At 49.3% G+C, this 20,049-nt stretch overlaps 7 protein-coding genes and 2 non-coding genes across 9 annotated transcripts; 4 read left to right on the plus strand and 5 right to left on the minus strand.

Annotated features, from left to right (window-relative positions):
- The first annotated feature begins 546 nt into the window (after window positions 1-546).
- BKA55DRAFT_t9 lies at window positions 547-628 on the plus strand. The gene has a single exon. It is a non-coding gene; the product is annotated as a tRNA-Ser (tRNA).
- Window positions 629-778: 150 nt separating this feature from the next.
- BKA55DRAFT_549633 (CBF/Mak21 family-domain-containing protein) lies at window positions 779-2,820 on the minus strand. Its single transcript, XM_046191228.1, has 3 exons — window positions 2,087-2,820; window positions 1,143-2,025; window positions 779-1,086 (listed from the first exon to the last, which is right to left on the minus strand). The coding sequence occupies exons 1-3, from the start codon at window positions 2,701-2,703 to the stop codon at window positions 940-942; spliced, it is 1,647 nt and encodes a 548-aa protein (XP_046056563.1). The 5' UTR covers window positions 2,704-2,820; the 3' UTR covers window positions 779-939.
- A 235-nt stretch (window positions 2,821-3,055) lies between these two features.
- Window positions 3,056-3,989, plus strand: BKA55DRAFT_682873 (ATP synthase subunit 4; the record flags this gene model as incomplete). Its single annotated transcript, XM_046198419.1, has 4 exons — window positions 3,056-3,086; window positions 3,176-3,624; window positions 3,688-3,910; window positions 3,964-3,989. The coding sequence occupies 4 exons, from the start codon at window positions 3,056-3,058 to the stop codon at window positions 3,987-3,989; spliced, it is 729 nt and encodes a 242-aa protein (XP_046056564.1).
- A 497-nt stretch (window positions 3,990-4,486) lies between these two features.
- Window positions 4,487-7,128, minus strand: BKA55DRAFT_23178 (Man1-Src1p-C-terminal domain-containing protein). The gene is made up of 3 exons (XM_046185277.1): window positions 6,964-7,128; window positions 5,311-6,743; window positions 4,487-5,197 (listed from the first exon to the last, which is right to left on the minus strand). The coding sequence occupies exons 2-3, from the start codon at window positions 6,732-6,734 to the stop codon at window positions 4,606-4,608; spliced, it is 2,016 nt and encodes a 671-aa protein (XP_046056565.1). The 5' UTR covers window positions 6,735-6,743; window positions 6,964-7,128; the 3' UTR covers window positions 4,487-4,605.
- A 30-nt stretch (window positions 7,129-7,158) lies between these two features.
- Window positions 7,159-8,972, plus strand: BKA55DRAFT_731989 (uncharacterized protein). The gene is made up of 2 exons (XM_046201213.1): window positions 7,159-7,533; window positions 7,584-8,972. Exons 1-2 carry the CDS (start codon window positions 7,365-7,367, stop codon window positions 8,876-8,878), a joined length of 1,464 nt encoding a protein of 487 aa, XP_046056566.1. The 5' UTR covers window positions 7,159-7,364; the 3' UTR covers window positions 8,879-8,972.
- On the minus strand, window positions 8,973-10,812 carry BKA55DRAFT_549645 (nife hydrogenase-like protein). Its single transcript, XM_046191229.1, has 3 exons — window positions 9,981-10,812; window positions 9,189-9,930; window positions 8,973-9,136 (listed from the first exon to the last, which is right to left on the minus strand). The coding sequence occupies exons 1-3, from the start codon at window positions 10,626-10,628 to the stop codon at window positions 9,120-9,122; spliced, it is 1,407 nt and encodes a 468-aa protein (XP_046056567.1). The 5' UTR covers window positions 10,629-10,812; the 3' UTR covers window positions 8,973-9,119.
- A 448-nt stretch (window positions 10,813-11,260) lies between these two features.
- BKA55DRAFT_t10 lies at window positions 11,261-11,346 on the plus strand. Its single transcript has one exon. It is a non-coding gene; the product is annotated as a tRNA-Arg (tRNA).
- Window positions 11,347-12,288: 942 nt separating this feature from the next.
- Window positions 12,289-12,921, minus strand: BKA55DRAFT_682877 (acyl-CoA N-acyltransferase; the record flags this gene model as incomplete). The annotated part of the gene is made up of 1 exon (XM_046198420.1): window positions 12,289-12,921. One exon carries the CDS (start codon window positions 12,919-12,921, stop codon window positions 12,289-12,291), a length of 633 nt encoding a protein of 210 aa, XP_046056568.1.
- Window positions 12,922-14,302: 1,381 nt separating this feature from the next.
- On the minus strand, window positions 14,303-17,185 carry BKA55DRAFT_588413 (uncharacterized protein; the record flags this gene model as incomplete). The annotated part of the gene is made up of 5 exons (XM_046194783.1): window positions 14,303-15,177; window positions 15,264-15,766; window positions 15,962-16,040; window positions 16,072-16,225; window positions 16,370-17,185. The coding sequence occupies 5 exons, from the start codon at window positions 17,183-17,185 to the stop codon at window positions 14,303-14,305; spliced, it is 2,427 nt and encodes an 808-aa protein (XP_046056569.1).
- Between the last annotated feature and the right edge of the window lie 2,864 nt (window positions 17,186-20,049).

Raw genomic sequence — 20,049 nt, forward strand, 5'->3', positions numbered from 1 at the left:
TTACTGCCCACGTGATGTATTCACAGTAAACAGCATGCTAACTTTAGCGGCGATTCAAGCCGCAAACAGATACAGGTAACCTATGGCGATGCACTTGCTGTAAATAGCAACGGATCCCCACAGTTTGGGGTGACTTGCTTCAGGTTGCCAGTGACAGATACCTCTAGGGGTAGGTAAAGGTAGTCATTGAACCTTTTGGAACGTCGACTTATTCTGTGGTCAGTCTTGGTTGAACAACTATACAAGTGATGAAATTAAGCTACGATATCTTTATTTCCATCTACAGTTTCAATTGATGCACTACATAGTATCTGACTCTTGCTGGCATATATCTAAGTGAATGTGTTCCATCAATATAAGCATATGCCCTGAAGTTCGCTCCATGCTAGTGGTATCTTCCATAAAGCCACATACCTGCACTCAAAGTGATTACAAAGAGCCAGCCTGAACTACTCCCGAGTTGACATAGGAACAATTCAGCTTGATATCCCGAGCAGGCGTCCTCCTGGTACTGGATAATTTTCACCGGAGTCAATCCTCAGCGAAGGCGCGGTGGCAGAGTGGTCTAATGCGATAGACTAGAAATCTATTCTCTTCGGAGGCGTCTGTTCGAATCAGGCCCGCGTCGATAGGACCGATCATTTGGAGGACCGGATATTGTCTTTTTGCATATTTTACACTACAAGTTAGGAAATTGTCACCGAGTCTTCAGCTTTCTTGGCTCCAAGTTTAAGATTGACAAGCGCTCTCTACATGTTATAAATATTTTAACTTTAAAGCTATGTTATTTCTGATATGTCAAGTCTAAATTTCTATTATTATCAGCATATATTCTACTGATATATACCAAAGTAGTACTGAGTTCCGTCTTTTTCCCTGTGGAACCACTCTCCTCCAGAACAAGATGTGCGTGGTATCAAAAATAATGCTTAATCAACTTCAGTTGCCAAAGTCCCACAGTTTAACTAGTAAGCTATCTGGTTCGGCATCAGCCCCCCCGTCATTTGGCGTGAAGACCTTCTTGGGGATGTGAAACTCAATAACTGGCGCCTTCTTTACATCCTTTGTCATCTCGGCTTCGAGGAGCTATGTGAGTGTTAGCAAGGCGCCGGACATATATTGCTGAAGGTATGGGGACTTACAGTGGCATATGAGTGGTCGAGGAAATCTTCGATGTTGTAAGACTGCTTTGTGAATTGCTCCGAGATGATCTTGGTGATAGTTGCAACATTAGGATGATAATGCGATTGAAGTTGAACAAGCTCCCACAGGCAGCTTTCTATCGCATCTGTTTGCATAGGATCCGTCTCCTCGGAGAGAAAAGGATCATCGACACCGTGCTCCTCGATTTGCTTCTTCACCTCAGGATCTTGAACCTCTCGATGAATCATGAATGTACATGTCGGGTGACGCTTGAGCAGGTTGTAGATCCAAGGAGTCACAAATACGATAGCTCCAGGAGGTGCGTTCAGCGCAAGACGAGCAAGGCGCTTGATGAAGCTGGCCACCAGGGCCGCTGGTAGATGTGTCGAAGCAAGAAAGGTGTCTAGAAGACGGAAGAATCGAGATCGATGCTTGGAGTGAAGTATGTCGCGGTCGAGGAGAGAGTAGAGCTTGGTGTAGAATGAGGGATAGTCAAGGTTGCGTTCCGAAATCAAGTAAAAGACACCGGACAGAGCCAAGAGAGACATTGAGCCGCCCGAATCGTAGCAATTTGTCAAAAAGTCTGAAAGTAACTCAGGCTTGGTGAACCAGGGAGCAATCACAGTCGAGATGACGTTGAGTATTTGCTTTCGCTGCTCCTTTTCCTCAACGAGGGTCATGAGAGCGAGCCATGCCTCCTGACCTTGTTTCTTGTGCTGATTGACATTGCGTAGATTATGTGTTTTCTTCTTTGGCTTGGGGACGAAGAAGTCTTCAAGTTGATCAGCAGATTCAGGGACACCGTCCAAAGCTGACAAGAGCGCAAAGCATCGATCAAAGAGCTCTGGCGAAGCATTGCCTTCTTGCTTCTCCACAATATGCCTAAGTGATGGTAAGTTAAGAGCTCTTCATAACCTCGCAAAAAGAATGGGACGCGACTTACTTGACTGCGTTGAAGGTAAAGTAGCGGATATCGTCGTATTGCTCCACATACTCTTCCACATATGCCTTGATAACATCTTCATTTTCGCTCTCAAATAACGAAGAAACAATTTCTCGGAGAAAAGCTCGAGGGAATGTGTACTCATCCTTGTCATAAAGGAACTCGCCCTCAGCTTTGAGTGTTTTCATGCATAAGGTCAATGCTGGGGTCGCCAACTCTTCATCTTGTATAATATTCACCAGAATTTTCTTGAACTCGGCAAATCGCTCCTTCAGCCATCCCACAACGACAAGGTCTTTCTCAGATAGAGTCTTCTTGGCGATCAAAGAGCCCTGAGTGAGCAATCGGATAAAAATTCGGCACAAGACAACTGTAGAGAGCATGCTCTCCTGGCCCCCATTCTTAAAATTATTTGCAGTACTGAGCAAAATGGTGATGTCGTTATAGTTCTTCCGTGACTCTAGAATTCCTTCTTCCATTGATAGAATTTTGGCGCTGGCATCTTCAGAGTCATTGCTGGATGTTGATGATGCTCTTTGTCGTCGCTCAGTGGGCTTCTCATGAGTTGAAGAAGACCTCTTGCGCTTGAGGCGCTCTGTGGAGGCCGCTTTGGGCATCGTGGGTTTGCTAGACGCGTATGAGGATTCCGTTTAATATGACTTGCGCAATAGAATTAAATTGACACGTTTTTTTTCTTTTTAAAAAGGCAAAGTCCCTGTTTTGAAAAAACTTACATCATTCAAGTTCATAAAAGCAAAATCTCGAAATCTTTCTTTGACCGTTGAAAATTTGGCCAATCATATCCACTCATGAGCCAAACGGCAAAATGCCGGCCCCAGATCTAAATCTGATATGTGTAGGTCACGTGCTCTTGATTGTTGCCGAACTAGTGCGATAAAACCTCAACCTCACTTCCAGCTCTCCGATCAACGACAAGCCCCGGATACCCCCATCACGAACCATCTCACAATGGCGTCACGCTTGGCACGAAGCGCCGTCGGTATGTGAAGAAATCTCGAATTCCTCGAATCGAACCCAATTCGAACCCAATTGGCGCGTCGCCGACCCCTGCTGACTCCCTATATGTAGGCGCTCCCCTCCTCCGACCCGTCCTCGCCCGCCGAGCTGCCCCTGCCATCTCTGTTGCCGCCGCGCGATACAACAGCAATGTTCCCGCCGAGGACCCCAAGAAGAAGGCCCAGAGCATCATCGACGCTCTTCCCGGTAACAGCCTGCTCAGCAAGAGCGCCATCCTGAGCTCCGCCGCTGGTCTTTCCATCTACGCCATCTCCAGCGAGTACTACGTCATGAACGAGGAGACCATCATCGCCATCTCCCTTCTCTCCGTCTGGGGTGCCTTGATCAAGTACGGTGGCCCTGCCTACAAGGAGTGGGCTGAGGCGCAGAACAACAAGATCAAGAACATCCTCAACAGCGCCCGTGCCGACCACACCGAGGCCGTCAAGGGCCGCATTGAGGACGTCAAGCAGATGGGCAGCGTTGTTGAGATCACCAAGAACCTGTTCGAGGTTTCCAAGGTAATTCCGAAGTGTCCATTGGATGGTTGTTAGGGATATGGCTGATTATGGTTGTGTTTGTAGGAGACCGCTAAGCTTGAAGCTGAGGCTTTTGAGTTGGAGCAGAAGACTGCTCTTGCTGCTGAGGCCAAGTCCGTCCTTGACTCTTGGGTCCGATATGAGGGTCAGGTCAAGCAGCGACAGCAGAAGGAGCTCGCCCAGTCCATTATCGCTAAGGTCCAGAAGGAGCTTGAGAACCCTAAGGTCCTTCAGCAGATCCTCCAGCAGAGTGTTGCTGATATTGAGAGTATGTGTAGCCGATTACTGCCAATCAATGGCATTACTGACATTTTTATCCAGAGATCGTTGCCTCCAAGGCCCAATAGATAATTAAACACCGCCGCTAGAGTCTCGATCCCTAGATTCCACGGTTTTTCTTTGTACCCCTTTTGTGTCATAACAACACCTGTGCATTAGCCGAATCAATCAAGAACCTAGTTACTTCATTGTCAGAAAGCTGTTACTCGTGAGATCTTGGGAATTTTTGGGTCGATTATGTTCAATTGGGTTTGTCGGAGCTTGTAAATTGCTCGTCGGGAAAGGTCGGGATCTCCGATGTCGCCTATTCTCGGCGTATAGCAAATGTCCAAACCAAAACATTTCAACACAACGACTTCGTCTTTCCTGTTGAATGATTTCAACAAGTGCTCGCCGTACACTGTTGCGGTCTCTCGCAATTCGGTTCATTTGGGCATGATGCTTCATCGCTACTTCAGGCTCTTCGATGAATATGTAGTTGTTCTGAAACTATCGTGCATCTAGACATGGATAATCATACATGGAAAAGACTAGCAACCTCCAACGCCAATTCCAAAGGCATATGCTCTATGCTTCTCAATATCGTTGTCCAAGAAAACCACCCCTTTTCGTCAAACATTTGGGAAATAGTGATTAAGAAATGTGTAAAGCAGGAAACTTGACAAGAAATATTGAGCGTGAATATTAGTAGATCGGTCTCGAGTCCTCCCACTTCTTTACTTCAGGGGTTGCCTTTGTTGGCTCTGGTGACTCTAACTGTGAGTCAGGACCGAGTGATACCCGGCCACTCCGTCGCCTCCTCGCACCGTCACCCGCAACAGGGCCAATCCACTCCCAAGCGCGACCTACTTCGCCGCTTCTTCCTTCGCGTTGACTGGTTCGAACGTTGCTGTTTTGTTCTACAACAGCCCGAACCCGCTGCCAGATGCGTTCTCGCTCGGACAATGAGTGAATAGCTCGGAGTACGTCATCTCTCAGGTTCGGTAAAAACAGCCAAGGATCATCGATGCCTTCTTCACCTAGTTCTTTTTGGTTCGCGAGTCTACCCAGTACTAGGTCGACGAGAGCAGGAATTTGAGCAGTTGTAGCTACATGCTTCCGATATCGGGCTCGCAAATAAAAAATAACAAGGATTAAAGCGATCAAAAGTCCAGCTGGGAATCGATATCTTGCCAGGCCGAGTCGGATTGATCGTTTGAACGTGCAGGTGAACGAAAGGCGAGCGAGAGACGAGGACGATAGCCATCGGTCTGAAAGATCGGAGGAATTGGACGATCTGTAGGGTCAATGGTGGATCTGGTTAGTCAATGGTCAGAAACAGTTGGAGCAATGAGATTATCGCCAGATCGCGTATGAAGGTCCTGGGCTGTAGAGAGAGAAAGAACTTACGGTGCTGTTTCAATGATCTCGACCTCATCTCTAGCTGCAACCTCGCCAATGGCGGCAGCCCAAAGTTCATCAAACTCATCCTCATTGAGTCTCTTGGACCTCTTGCGACTCACGGTCGCCTTGAGTTCGTGTTCAGCCATGGCAGGAGAATCCTCTTTCTTTCCATCCTCAGTAACAAGCTCTCCACACTCATACTGAGCTCGGCGCTCCCTGAGTTCTTCGATAGCTCTATCAGCTACAGCCTTGACGCGACGCGCTTTCTCGCCATCGGGCTCACAAGTAGGTGGAACGGGCACTAGCCCACCGAGGGACAATGGGTGCGGCTTGAGAATGAATCCATTCTCGCAACGAACCGAAAAGTCCTCGTAACAGTAAGCGTGCGAAGGGCAAGGTTCGCACTGAGGTTCAATGAAAGGAAGGAGAGCGTCAGGAATAGGAACGTCTGGTGAAATAAGTGACTTTGCTTGACCACCGACTTCGCAATAGCCGACCGCAATTTTCTCTTGACGATACCACGCAAGGTAAGCTCCGAAAAGAGACATCAAGAGGACAAAGAGAGGCGCCTTAAAACTACCTCTTCGAGAAACCTGATGAGAAGGCTTGCGCGGCTCAATCTCCATTTCACCCCGACTTGCAGCTTGCTCTAACTCTAATTGCTCGTTGGGGGTGAACTCCTCACCAGGTTCAAGTAAATCCGGAGTTGACTCACGGTATCTGGGAGTAGGCTCAATATCTTCTTCATAATCGTCATTGTAGCCATCTGTCCTGCGCCGGGACGACGATTTGACACTTCTGATGGAGTCGCCGGCAGTTGTACGGCGGCGATTGGTGGGAGTTTTATGTTGAGCAGGCGAACTGCCACTCTGAAAAGGGTTATCGTGAGTGAACACACTTTCTTCGTGGTCGGGCAGAATTGTCTCCTCTTCTTCTGGTTCGTCTTTGATCTGTGGTGTGACTGTTCTCCTCGGTTGGCGAATGGAACGAGGGGCGTCGTAATTGTTGTAGTCGTCAGCGTGAGAAAGCGCACGGCTTACTGAGCGTGTGCTGCGTTTGGTAGGACTCCTAGGTACGGGAGTTGCCAGGACATCATCCTCAGCCTTAACACGCGCCGACGACTTTCGAGGAGACTTCGATCGTCTCTTGGTAGTTGACGGAGGTGGGAGATCGTAGTCATCCCAAGTACCGTTATCTTCCGGACTGCCGGCATTCACGATTCCCATGCTTGATCTCTTGGCTCGCGCGCGCTGAGCCCGCAGCTTTGGCGCCTGAGCAAGTACATGATCTTCAACCAGCTCGACGAGCTGGGCCTTTTTGGCAGTAGCGGGGTACTCAACATTATGCGTGACGAGAATCGATCGCAGACGCGGGATGGTGACCGAACGTGGGTCAAAACCTTCTTCGAGGTAGTCCTCCATGTCGGCCATGGCGGCAGTCTAGATCAAGGAAGGGCGCGATAAGCGAAAAGAGTTTGAGAGCATAAACGAGGATGATGATGCGGGATGGTGTTCAGGCCGCAGCTATGAGACCGCCTATGCCTTAAGCTTGAGCTTGGTGTATGTAGGAGTAGATCAACAAAGAAGGGCCACGCAACCACTCCTGATCTTGTGTTACGCCTTTCGTGATGGGGGAGACAAAAAATCGATGAAATTTCACCTTCACAAGAACAAACTGCAAAAGACAGCAAAATTTAGTCGCAGTGGGGGAATGGATCGTGTGAAAGGGCTTGGTCTCTGGGTTGACAGGCGAATTGTTGATGACGGGCGCGGGTGAGACCCTTGACGCAATGATAAATTGAGTAGCGCGGTTGTCTGTGGCAACTCAAATCAAGCCTGTGGTACAGAGGTACTCCCCTGTCACTGGACCCGCTGGATCACCACCATGTAAGGGTCGCGTCGCCACAGATATCATCAGCCACACTGAGAGCCACTTTTGTCCCGCGAGCTATCGAACGATTGAGGGACGATTTGCTGAAGATTTGGAGCTCCAAGTCATGCTTTGAAAAAGAGTTGTGCTTAGCTCTTCGGATCTAGGGATTCAATTGGCATCAAATACTAATGCTGGCTCGAAAGTCTGTGCTGGGTAAGCCCGGCTTCGTCTGTCGGAGCTGTGTACGACAATATCACTATCAGCTGCGGCGAGCTTCCACTTCCACTCAGGACAATATCTATGATGTTGTATGTGTTGGTGGTGGACCAGCAGGTCTGAGCTTACTGACAGCTCTTCGTGAGTTTTTCTTCCTCGTTTAATCAGTAAATAACTCACACAAATATTAGGGGCTAATCCTATAACCGCTGGTCTCCGAGTCGCCCTAATCGAAGCCCAGGACCTTTCCAAAACCAAGTCGTTCTCACTTCCGTTGACCCAATTCTCCAACCGATGTAGTTCTCTCACCCCTGCATCGGCTCAATATCTCGACAAAATCGGCGCATGGCGACATTTACAGCGTGAGCGTGTCCAGGACTACCAGGAGATGCAGGTTTGGGATGGAGTGACAGGTGCCCGGATAGAGTTCGACTGGCCACCCAGTACGACTGGAGATAAGACAATTGCCTACATGGCTGAAAACCTGAACTTGACATCCGGTCTGCTCAAGAGGTTACAAGAACTCGGCGGAGTGGACTTCTTCGACAATACGAAAGTGGAGAGCATTGACCTGGGCAAGGAGACTGAAGAATTGGACCTGAGCGAATGGCCAGTTGTGCAGCTCTCGAGTGGCCAGTCACTGGCAGCGCGACTTCTTGTTGGTGCGGACGGAGCAAACAGTCCAGTGCGCAAATTCGCTGGTATCAACAGCCGCGGATGGGACTATGGTAGACATGGTGTTGTCGCAACTCTCGAGCTTGAAGGCGAGGGCTGGGGCGGCCTATTCAACAAAATTGCGTACCAGCGATTCTTACCTACGGGTCCGGTTGCAATGCTTCCTATGCCTGGCAAATACGCTACGCTGGTCTGGTCTACTACACCTGAGAAGGCCGCCTTACTCAAGAGTCTGAGTCCCAAGCACTTCATCGCCATGGTCAACGCCGCTTTCCGTTTGAGTCCTGTCGACATTGGGTTTATGCACACGCAGGAGATTGACCAGGCAGAGGAGCTGTCATGGCGCTTGCAGCATACACATGTTGATGCGGAGTCGCTTCCACAGACTGTTGTTGGAGTTCAGGAGGGCAGCATCGCATCTTTCCCCCTGAAGCTGCGCCATGCCGATACATACACTGGCGAACGTGTCGCACTTGTCGGCGATGCGGCGCACACTATTCACCCCTTGGCTGGTCAAGGCTTGAATCAAGGTCAGGGAGATGCCCAGAGCCTAGCTAAAACCATTGAGTATGCTGTCTCTCACGGCCAGGACCTTGGCACTCAGCTCTCTCTCGAGTCTTACAACAGCGAGCGCTATGCGGCCAACCACGTGATTCTTAACGTTTGCGATAAGCTTCATAAGCTCTACTCTGTTGAGAGTGGCCCTCTTGTGCCGCTTCGTTCAGTTGGTCTTCGGACTGTCAATGCTCTGGGCCCCCTGAAGAAATTCTTCATGGAGCAGGCTTCTGGTACTGGTACCAAGCTTCTGTAGAATTCTGGCCAACCAAACTCTCAAACCATGTACTCTTGTCTTGTAACATTAGAACTGTACATAATCACACCCAAAAATAATGGAACTAAGATGATTCATTGCTATTTCAGAACACGCGTCACCTCTACATAGCTTCTCGCTCGAGCACACGACGTTTGGGAGTATTTACCGTGGTCCCCCTATCAGCTATGATTACAAACAAAAGAAACCCATTCTAATCTTCTTTCTTTTCGAAAATGCTTTACCTGTCGACCTCACCTATGATGATGTTAGCATGATTTCGTCAATAGCAAAAAGCAAGCAAACTTACCGAACACTAGATCCATAGTACCAATAACCGCCACAGCATCAGCAAGCAAGTGACCCTTGGAGACGTGATCGAAGCCACCCAAGTGGGCAAAACCAGGAGCGCGAATGTGGCATCGGTATGGTCGCTCACTACCATCAGAAACGACGTACACACCCATCTCACCCTTGGGGGCCTCAATGGCAGAGTAGGTCTCACCAGGAGGAACAGCGTAGCCCTTGGTGTAGAGCAAGAAGTGGTGAATAAGAGCCTCCATGTTCTCCTTCATGGCGGATCGAGGAGGAGGAGAGACCTTGTAATCCTCAACACGGACGGGACCTGCGGGCATCTTGTTGAGGCACTGGTGGATAATGCGAAGAGACTGTCGGAACTCCTCCATTCGGCAGAGGTATCGGTCGTAGCAGTCACCATTAGTTCCGACAGGAACGTCGAACTCGACCTGGTCGTAGGCGTCATAGGGCTGGTTCTTTCGGATATCGAAAGGAACACCAGAACCTCGAAGCATAACACCAGTGAAGGAAAGGTTCAGGGCCTCAGTGGCGGGAACAACACCGACACCCCTCAATCGCTCGATCCAGATACGGTTATCAGTCAACATCTCCTCGGTCTCGTCGATTCGGTCGCCGAATTGGGTAGCCCACTGGTAAATATCGTCGAGAAGTCCAACGGGAATATCCTGATGAACACCACCGGGTCGAACGTAGGCAGCGTGGAGACGGGCGCCAGAAACACGCTCGTAGAATTCCTGAAACACGTCAATTGCTGGTTCTCTCCAACTGCTCATCATCTACCTACCATGAGCTTCTCACGCTCTTCGAAACCCCACAGGAAGGGTGTCAAAGCGCCAACATCCATAGCGTGTGAGAGAACGGACATCAGATGGTTAAGAATACGGGTGATCTCGCCAAACAGAGTTCGGATAAACTTGGCTCGCTCAGGTATTTCAACGTTGAGAAGCTTCTCAACAGCAAGAGAGAAGCACTGCTCGTTGGTCATCATAGAGACATAGTCAAGTCGGTCAAAGTAAGGCAGAGCCTGGAGATATGTCTTGTACTCGATCAACTTTTCAGTACCTCGGTGCAGCAGACCGACGTGGGGGTCGGCTCGGACGATCTCTTCACCATTGAGCTCGAGAATCAAACGCAACACACCGTGGGCAGCGGGATGCTGAGGACCAAAGTTGACGGTATAGTGTCGAACCTTTCGGTCCTGGACGGAGTTCTCGCGCGACTTTCGGGTACCGGCTTTTCGGGGCTTGGAGAGGCCATAGGCATCTTGGGCGGATGAGAAGTCTTCGTCAACAGGGACAAGTCTGGTGCCGACGGGCTCGACAGCGGCGGCGTACTTTCGCAGGCAGGTCGTCGAGAAAGGGCGGGCAGCGAATGTTGCTGGCCGCATGCACAGGCTCTTGGCGCCTCGGCTGGCGAGTCGGAGGGAAGCCATTGTGTGAGGAGCAGAGAGGGAACGGCCGATAGTGAGACGAGATGTGTAGAGTCTCCCGAGAGGGCCTCTGGCTCGAGGTCAATGGCAGGTTGATGGGGGGAATTCGCCTTCGTGATAGTGGCCGTCATCTCCCGCGGTCCGGGGATCTGTGTCGAAACCTGGGAGCTTTGCTCTTGGTGGTGGGTCGGACTATTATTCTTGCGGGGAGACTAGCCAATCAGATATCAACCATTACTCGTTGATTTTTCTACTACGCGAGCAACATCTGTCGTCAATTGCATCACATCACTCGGCCGAGTTGCTGTAATGGAAGAAGAGTCATCTATTCTTTAGGCTCAAGACGAGGAGTTCTTGAATCGCCACAGCTAAGAGTTTTGAATAAGTGGGAATACTAATACAAGGCATTTTGATCTTAACTGCGAGGCGAAGACTGAGTAAGCTTGGTGGCATATCCAGCAATATGTGCATGTTAACCACAAGGTGCTCGTCGCATAATCTTGGTGATTGCGGGAAGATTTTGCGGGAGGCATGGTGAGCTGTTAAAAGAAAAAGTGTATCGATGCTGAGTTGGTGTGTAAGTACCTACTTGTATCGTAATTGCAAGGGTACTGCCTAACCAAAGCTTCAAGTAAGCCCTTGTGGCCTAATGGCTAAGGCGTCTGACTTCTAAGATTAGAAGAACATCAGAAGATTCACGGTTCGACCCCGTGCTCGGGCTGTCATTTAATTTTTTTTCTTGTTTTCTTCTTTCAAGATCGAATAATTAATATTTTGCTGTTCTGGTGATGTTTTTCTGTCGTTCAGAAAAACTCCGGCGCACGGGGGAGATTATGGAGAGAGCGGGAGACCCACATCTATAGTTCTCAGCCTTGCGCCGTGATTGTCGACGCTGCCGGGGCATAATTCCTGTCGTCACTATTCTGATAGCTAGGGAATGGTTCCCGCTGTGCAAACTTCCTCAAGTTATGGTCATTTCCGCAAGGGGACGGGAAATCTGGCAAACTGCTTGATATGTGCCGAAGAAATAATCTAGAAGCACTAATCTGCAGGGTATTCCCAATACACCATGGAAGTCTTATCATGTGGGATAAGGCACATGGGCTACCATCAGGATACAGGTTGACAAAGAAACAGTACTTCCTAGCGATCAGCCTCATCCTGGCACGGATGACGTGCCGGGCACCACGGAAAGTACCTGCGATAGAACAGCTGTGTGGCCTGACCCAGGAACTGCTCTTCGTGCCTTAACACAGATGTCAGAAGATGAAGATACAGCTAGCGATGAGCTACATCTCGAAGACTTTGTGACCACAATTAACCCATCTGTCCTTGACAGTATCACCAATGGAGATACTTATCCACTAGCAAACATCTTCGAACCTTAGGCTCAGAAGAAGCGAAGGTCTGCCCGTGATCAAGGTAATTACGTATCGCGAAAACGCGCAAGAATCAGCGGCGCCTCAAACTGGGTGAGTGAGAGAAACAGATATAAGGACAATCCATACTCCTATATACTGCCTAAGGGTATGCATTATAAGTCTATAAAAATTTCTGTTGGGCATTACCCTATCACGTTCAAGGCGGACCTTGGAGTGGAAGACAATGTTAACCACTCCGTATTATAGGTATAAACTCTCCAGTGTCAGATTTGTATCTTCCTTTACTCCCCATTCATCTGTAGTTCACTTCTCAACAGACCAAATAAAACTTCGTCTAATATTTCTCCATTCTTGCAAACAGCGCCTCTCCTGGTGCCCTCTTCAATGAGCCCAGATTTCCTCAGCACATTCTGGCTTGCTTTGTTGTGCCCATTCGCGCACGCTTCAATCCTGTTCAATTCAGGCCATGTTTCGAAACACCATCGTATGAGCGCCTTGACAGCTTCAGTTGCATAGCCTTTGCCCCAAGCTGTCTCAGCTAACCAGTAGCCCAACTCCCATGTGCGGAAATATACGTCGTTCTTAGCCATCATGCCTATGGCGCCTGCGAAAACTGGTTCCGATGAAGGGTTCTCTGTTGTGTTGGCCTTGACAAAGATACCGCAGTGTTGACCAGCGCCGTCAAAGTTGTTGGCCACGTTGTTGATAAAGTACTCTGCATCGGCCAGTGTGTAAGGGGAGGGGAAACCATCGCGCATGTTCATAGAGACAGACTTATTGTCAGCGGCTTTAGCCATGACTTCTGCGTCGGAAGGATAGAATCGACGGAGGATAAGACGTTCCGTTTCAAGTATTTTTGCTCCCTGCTCCTCGCAGGTTGAGGAAGTTGCCGTTAACTTTCTTGTGCTAGCCATGGTGAATGTTACTTAAAGTTAATAGCAAGTTGGTTTGCTCGAGTGGTGTGTTCTTATAAGTGCAAGTGTTTGTGATGAGTCGAACAAAAAGAGTAAGTCAGAAGTAGTGTAAGTTGGGCTTAATTCATCTATCTATTTAGACTTAAAGTGAGGAGTCCAGCTTATTTGAATCATACCTGCCGATATGACAACCTCAGTGACTCACGACGGCGATGCCTCGAAAAGGGGCTTTCATTGCCGTCTTCGCCGATTTACAAAGGTTCCTTCACGCAGCTAGTGTCTTACAGGCAGTTACATGCCGCCAATAAGTGGAGGTTACGATAAGTCCACAAATAGAAATAGGTATAATCGAACGATGGCAAGACACCCGGATTATTACACTCTATTCAAGATACCAAGAGTAAGCCTTAAGTTTTAAGTTTTAAGTTTTAAGTGTGTCAATTAGGTATATTCCTACTCAAAATCGATAATTCTTGGCCTTCAACATGCAACGACGATAACAAGCCTGCTAGGTGGTATGCATAGCGACCCAGTAGAGCTGCAGACGAATAAAGTTATATAGAATATAGAAAAGAACCGTCTCAAGGCTCTCTCTCATACTTCCAATGACAGCTTCAATGATCACTCAGTATAATCAGCACCTACTGATTGTTATGATAAGTAATATATAATTATTGTAACCATTATTATATGCTAAGCGCTATGATTTCTCCTACATAAACAAGGCAATGAGGCCCATGTTGATGAGTAGCTAGCCAGACAGAAAAGGGTCCTTATGTGGTCACCCTTCACCAAGATCAATCAAGCTGAGCTTTATGCCCTCGGCTCGCCAAGTTAAATGCCTTATATCGAAACTCAAACCGGGCAAACAGAGTATGCCACTATGGAAGCCCCACGCTAGCTTATTGGTATCCTTTGTTCCCTTTATAATCCACTCCGTGTCAGGTCTCTACCGATCCCTTGATGCCGAAATCTATATATCTTCTTCTCCCTCACTGCCGAGCCGCAGGAGCATTAAGGTATACGTTTAGACCATAGGGGCCATTGTTTTTTGCAAACGCCGCGACCAAGATCGAATGATGTAGGCCGTTATGAACAAAGGGGGAATAAAGAAAAAAGACGATGCCTCACTGTTCCCGTTGGGAAGAAAACGCCACAGACCAAAACGAACAATAAAAAACTTTTAATGAACCCCTCGCCATGCCCCAGAAGATGCAACGAACGACATCCCGCTTTGTAGTGATGAACAGTGCTTTTGTTAGGAAATGTGAAGAATGACCGAAAGGCCATAGTGTGTTACTGACAAAGGAAATTATGGCTATAGCCAAACTGTGAAAGATGGAATTTAGAAACCGACCCCGAAAACACCAACAAAATGAGATCAAGATCTCCGAGCAATATTGACACCTGGATTGACGAAAGCTCTATGTGCAATGTCGCATAGACGTCGTACGACGTTGGTTGTTCCACCTGTGACCTGAGACTCATCGTAAATGAACTTGGATGCAACTGAGAGTCTGTTCTTGGGGTCACTCTCGTCGGCGTGCTGAGGAGCAGCGTTGCCGTAAGGAGAATCGAAGTGGGGAGCCAGTTCTCGAACAACTGCAATCGAGTAGAGAACATCGCGGTTCTCACGACCATCGAGAAGATAGCGCATTCTCGAAAGCATTTCCTCCCTAGACTTGGCCGCAGACGGACCATTGGGATCCTCCCGCGTACGCACGAACTCAGCTAGGCTGTACCAGAAATCAAATTGTCGGGTTCGATAACTGTCAGGGTCTTGAATTGGTGGGCAGAGTGGGTTGACTGATAGATGATCTCCGCACAAAAGTGCCTCAACAACTCGGACACGGTTTTGGGTCTCCTTCGCATCACCATCGCGCGGCAGTGTTGTGGTACTGATAGCGGAAGCTGCAGCGGGAGTTTCGTATACTGCTCGCGCAAGCTCCCACACAAGGCGCGTCTCAAGAATACCAGAGTAAGCCATTTGGGTTTGATCATTGACTTTTACAGCCTCCAAAGCCTTGAGAAAAGACGCCATTAATTCGATAAGACGCTGGCTTCTAGGAAACGAGGGTGATCCATTTTCCGTACAATAGTACCACCCGGATTCGAAGAAAGAGGTAAGCCCAGGTGCGTACATTTCATGATAAACCTTGGTGATTTCATTGTGAATCCCCTCAGTATGGGCAATGTTCTGGGGCGGAGGAACTGTGCCCAAGAGATCGATGATTTCATCAATCTTCATTTTGTTGGCTGTCAGAAACGCGCGTAAGCAGATGTTCTCAACAGCAGCGCAGCAAACGACGAACAAGGGTGAAATCAATAGTAGGGGGCGCCACCTCTAAGATGTTGGTTGTTGTCAGCAAGAGGCCTTTGTTCAACCGCTCTAGAGCTTTCTGCGTTGGAGGTTGATGAGAATCCTTGAAGGGCTGGGTCGATTGCGGGCGGATACTCGTATGTCGACTCAGATTTGACAGGAGGAGATGCAACGTTGGAGAAACTTGAGTCGTAGCTAAGCGAGGTAATGGACGGGTTAGGGCTTGCTGTAGTCGCGTGAGCTGTTGCGTACGAGCTTGGGAGCATCGACGGCTGGCTGCCGTATGAGTTTGTAGGTCGAGCAGTAAGGGAAGGGTTGGGCGCTATCGACGAAGGGACAGTCGAAGGTACAGAGCTTGGAACCGTGGGAGGGGTTCTTTGGCTAGGCGCGGGTTGAATATTGGAAGACGATTGCCCGCCCGCTTGTTGTCTGAAAATGGGGTCGTAACCGAGACACTCGCGCTTCGACTTTTTACAGTTGTTGCAAGTTGGGTGTGTTTCGTCGCACTGGGAGAAGATGTTAGAGCTGTGTTGGGCGGGGTGCTATCTCCACCAAAAAGTAGAGAGGGGGCTTGTGTAGCTGCCTAGGAGATGCACGGTAGCTGCGACCAATGACAAGCTAAGTAGAGCTCCCAAAACCTCGAGGAGCTTCAACTCCCAGACAATCCATTTACTGAAGCGCTGTGAGGTTGGGTTTGGGCGATCGCGAAACAAGCATTACTTGGGAGAATCTGGGCCAATGAGTGCTACGTGAATGTGAGTCTTGCTCGTTTCTGTGGCCTCCTGGCAAACGAGCAAGTCTGCAAAAAAGCTGCAAACTTGATGCAGCACAGGGTTTTGGATAACTCGCTTCAAGCTCACCACCCACGACGCGTATCTGAAGCCCGCCTTCTTCCCAAGTCATCCTCTTGATTCGTCGCGTCCCATCTCGCGTTCCAAGGCCACAAGCTGCACAAGGGGAGACAAATACGAAATCATAGCTTACCTTGATACGACGTTTTCTGCAAGTCAGACAGCCTGTTTTTGTCCGACGTTTAATCTCCTACAGGTTACAGTCAGCTTCAATCTTGCCATACCCTTAGCTAGCTATGGCCTGTCGGAACGAGACCCTAACCAAGCTTCAACACACCTTCTTCGGTCCCCTGTGACCCAAAAGTCGCGGATCGTGAGGAATAGCATAACGAGCCATAGAATCGGGAAGACCGTAGCTTGCCATTGGCATGCCTTGGTGGCCATAGAATGGCACACCGCCTGACGTGGGCGCCATATGCATGTTCATTGGCATGCCCTGCGGATTCGACACCGGAGGCCCATGTGGGTTTTCGATCGTCCTCATGCTAGGCAGCGACATGCTAACAGGCATAGGACTCGGTCTGTATGGCTCCGTTGCTTGACTCGTGACTACAGGATAAGGGGCATATTGGGCGGCTGATGGGCCTGCCGAGGACGCATAAGGCGTCGAGGAGCCCGGGTAGCTCACATGCTGACCATGAGGTAGTCCTGGATGCTGGTTGGACATTTCCGAATTGGACGTGGGTGTCGAAGCAGCCTCGGGGGCCCTGCTGTCGCCGTTCTGCTGAGGAACCGCGGGCGGAGCGGCAGAAGCAGCAGGAGCCGAGGCTGGCGTGAGAGTCGGCACGGAAGAAGAGACGGCGAAGGGTTCGGATTCGGAGGATGCGGCGGGTGTAGAGGTGGGAACTGGAACGGTCGTCGAGGCGGTCGGGCGGTCCGCAGCCGTGAACGGCACTGAAGCAAGCTCGGTGATGGGTGGGAGTGTCGTGTCGGCAGCAGCAGTCTTAAGAGGTCCAGCACTCGTGGTGGAAGCTGGAGGAGCGGTGACAGATGTAACTATGGGAGCTAGAGAAGGAGAAGTCGATGTTGGAGCAGAAATTGTAGGGTTATTGGGAGAGTCACTGTGACTCTGACCATGGTCGTCTTGAGCCATGTTGTTTTTTAATTAGAAATTTTTATGGAGCCTCAAAGCAAAGTCAGGAAGAAGGACAAGCGACCAGGGGGACGCGACCCTGGGTCACGGAGGAAGTCGAATTGCTGGCGCTGGGCAAGGAAGATCAAGAGGAGCCAGAGCCAGGGCGTGGCAAGGGGAGCAAAGGCGTGCAAGAGGGGCAGAACCCAGGACCAGGGGTCGCGACAGGATGCGACGGCGATGCAACTGCCAGCGAGAGCAAGGCAAGAGTCGCGATGATGGACGGGGCCAAGACCATCAACAGGTGACGCGCTGGAGAAGCAGCAGCAGCAGCAGAGCGAAGAGGAAGATCGCAAGGCCCAGGGGTCCAAGAGGCGGGATCGGAAGCGAGGCTCAGAGGCTGAGCTCCAAGATCGGGGGCAAACGGGAAATAGAGTTGACTCGTCCTGTCCCTTCGTCGTCGTCGTCAAGCATCGAAGATACTATACTGTACAGTACAATACTATACAACAGAATAACTGGATCGCCCCCTGCCCGGTTGCCGCGTGGTAGTGGTAGTGGTGGGAGTGGTGACCGTGGTGGTGGTGTTGGTGTTGGCCGCCGGGTCCCAGTAAATTGAAAAGTTCTAGTGGAGACGGGCCGGGCTTTGTAGGCCGATGCCCATACGGGATGATCGATACTCGACAAACAAGCGCGGCGCGAACTTGGTCCAGTGAGCGACCTGATTTACTTTACTTGTAGAACTTATGCAACAGACGGACGGGTATGTAGACGAAATGGAGGCGAGAAATTCGCCCAGCAGAGCAGTTGGCAGAGGCAGATCGCACTGATAGGCATGAGGCAGATGCAAAAGAGCCTCGCTTATTGAAAAGGCTGTTTGATGAGGCGCTCAAGATCGGATGCGAACAAACAAAAAGTCGGCGTTCAAAGTTTGGAAAATTGAAGTTTATGGTTGTATCATTCCCTTTTTAGTTCTTAGCATAACCCATCAATCGAGCAATCAGCTGAACGGAAGAATAGTAGCTCCAGCTAGAGCCTCTTTGGAGCTGGAAGCAGGTGCATTAGCGGCGCATCGCCCGTCGAACGACAGATCTTGGCCAATCTCGAGCTTCAAAGCTTTACCTTGTATAAACTTCCCACAGACATGGTACTCCATAGTCTGAATCTCAGGGACATAGAAATATCACATACATATGCCCATCATCGGTCAAGTCGGCTACTACCTACTAACGAGAATTTCTTTTTCGCGTTTCTCCTTTACTCGCTTGACTAGACCCCTAGTATCCAGCAATTCTGGAAGCACTATAGAAGCTATTACCATGCCCAAGCTCTGTGGAATACCTGACCCTGTTAATGAGGCGCAATACCGGGCAAGGTATCCGTATAGCATGGATGATTAGGTTGGCTTGGCAGAGATTCCGCAAGTATTGGTTGACTGTGTTTATACGGAGTACTCATATGTGTATTGTTATACAATGGAATTCAACGAGGCTGGCCAGCATATGGCTCAGCATCTAAGGAAAGGGATAAGACTTATCTATGGCAAGCAGTTGTAATCTGCTCTATTCTCTTCGGTCTGCCCTGCAACTTCACTTTAACAAATAATCAAGTACAATGCAAACATCGATTAGAGTTCAAGGCTTCATCTGCACAGGTGCATGCAAGAGTTATGTCCGTGTACCGTCCTCTGCATGTGGCCTGGGCAATCCTGGCTTGAGTTCGATACAAGGCGGCAACTGGCTTGATTGTGTGCCACTCATGGCCTATCGGGTGCAAGGTTCTCGTCCCGTCGTAAACTTCAACCCCTATTCTTTGTGATGAGCATGAGCTCAAGTTGAAAAGTTCCGACTGAGATTAACGCTTGGGCTAGACCTGGATAGTCAATACTCAGTGTAGGTCATCTGGGGCCTAGCTGTTGTTATCCATATGTTGTCTCTTCTCTCCTTGTATAGGTAGGCAGCCAACCACTGCACTGATCTGCGTATCCGTATCTCATCCATCAATCGAACGCTGAGAATTTCTCCAAAAATGTCAAAGTCAAATCCCCGCAAGCCACTGACCCCACAACACATCCCTAAGAGACTTGACTTTCCTTCCAAGTCATTCTATAGAGCCACTAATGTCAGGTACCAACCAGACGGTGCTCGCTGGCTCGAACCCAGCCAGCAAGTGGAAGAAATCAAAGCTAACTGCCGTCCCTACCTTAACTTTCCCATCTCAGTTTCCATTTGTTGTTCTTTGGGCTGAGTCATAGAGTCCAAAATAAACTTATCCACTACATGGTTCGAATTTAGATTTGCATTTGAATTCTTATTATATCAAACTTCAAACCTACCTAGCTACTTCGACTCCGTCCTTTGCAAGATTGCCTCTCGTCGCAGTCGTCATTTTTACCTACAAAAAGTATCCTTTATTTCCTTTAGCCGGCCGTTTCTCACAAGCAGGTACCCGCCAGGCTAGGTCACGGTGAATTGCAAATCTTGCCGTTGTCCACACTCCCCAATCTTAAGAAATCCAATATCATCTCCCCCCTCTTCCAATTTCAGCAAATCCGAAACCCCTGCCCTCTGTGTCACTTCGTCTTTGTTCCATCTCTCAGATAGATGCCAAACTGGAAGCCAGAAACCTTAAAACAGGCCCTGTTCATGCATGAACCATAGCACAACAAGACGAGTAAGTGTCTTCAGCCGTCAGTTTGTTCGGCCATGTTTTAGCTTTCTGGCCGTACCCGTACACAATATAGGTAGATGCCTACACTCAACGGCAAGGTCCCGACGTAAGCGAGACGAGCCTCTCCACAGCTTCAAGCCATGGTTCGCTAATGAACCACCCACCCACATGGATCCCACCCAACTGCAGCGGATCCTCCTCAGACTTGGTCTACT

Source organism: Fusarium redolens (assembly GCF_020744475.1).
Source record: "Fusarium redolens strain MPI-CAGE-AT-0023 chromosome Unknown BKA55scaffold_1, whole genome shotgun sequence".
NCBI lineage: Eukaryota > Fungi > Ascomycota > Sordariomycetes > Hypocreales > Nectriaceae > Fusarium > Fusarium redolens.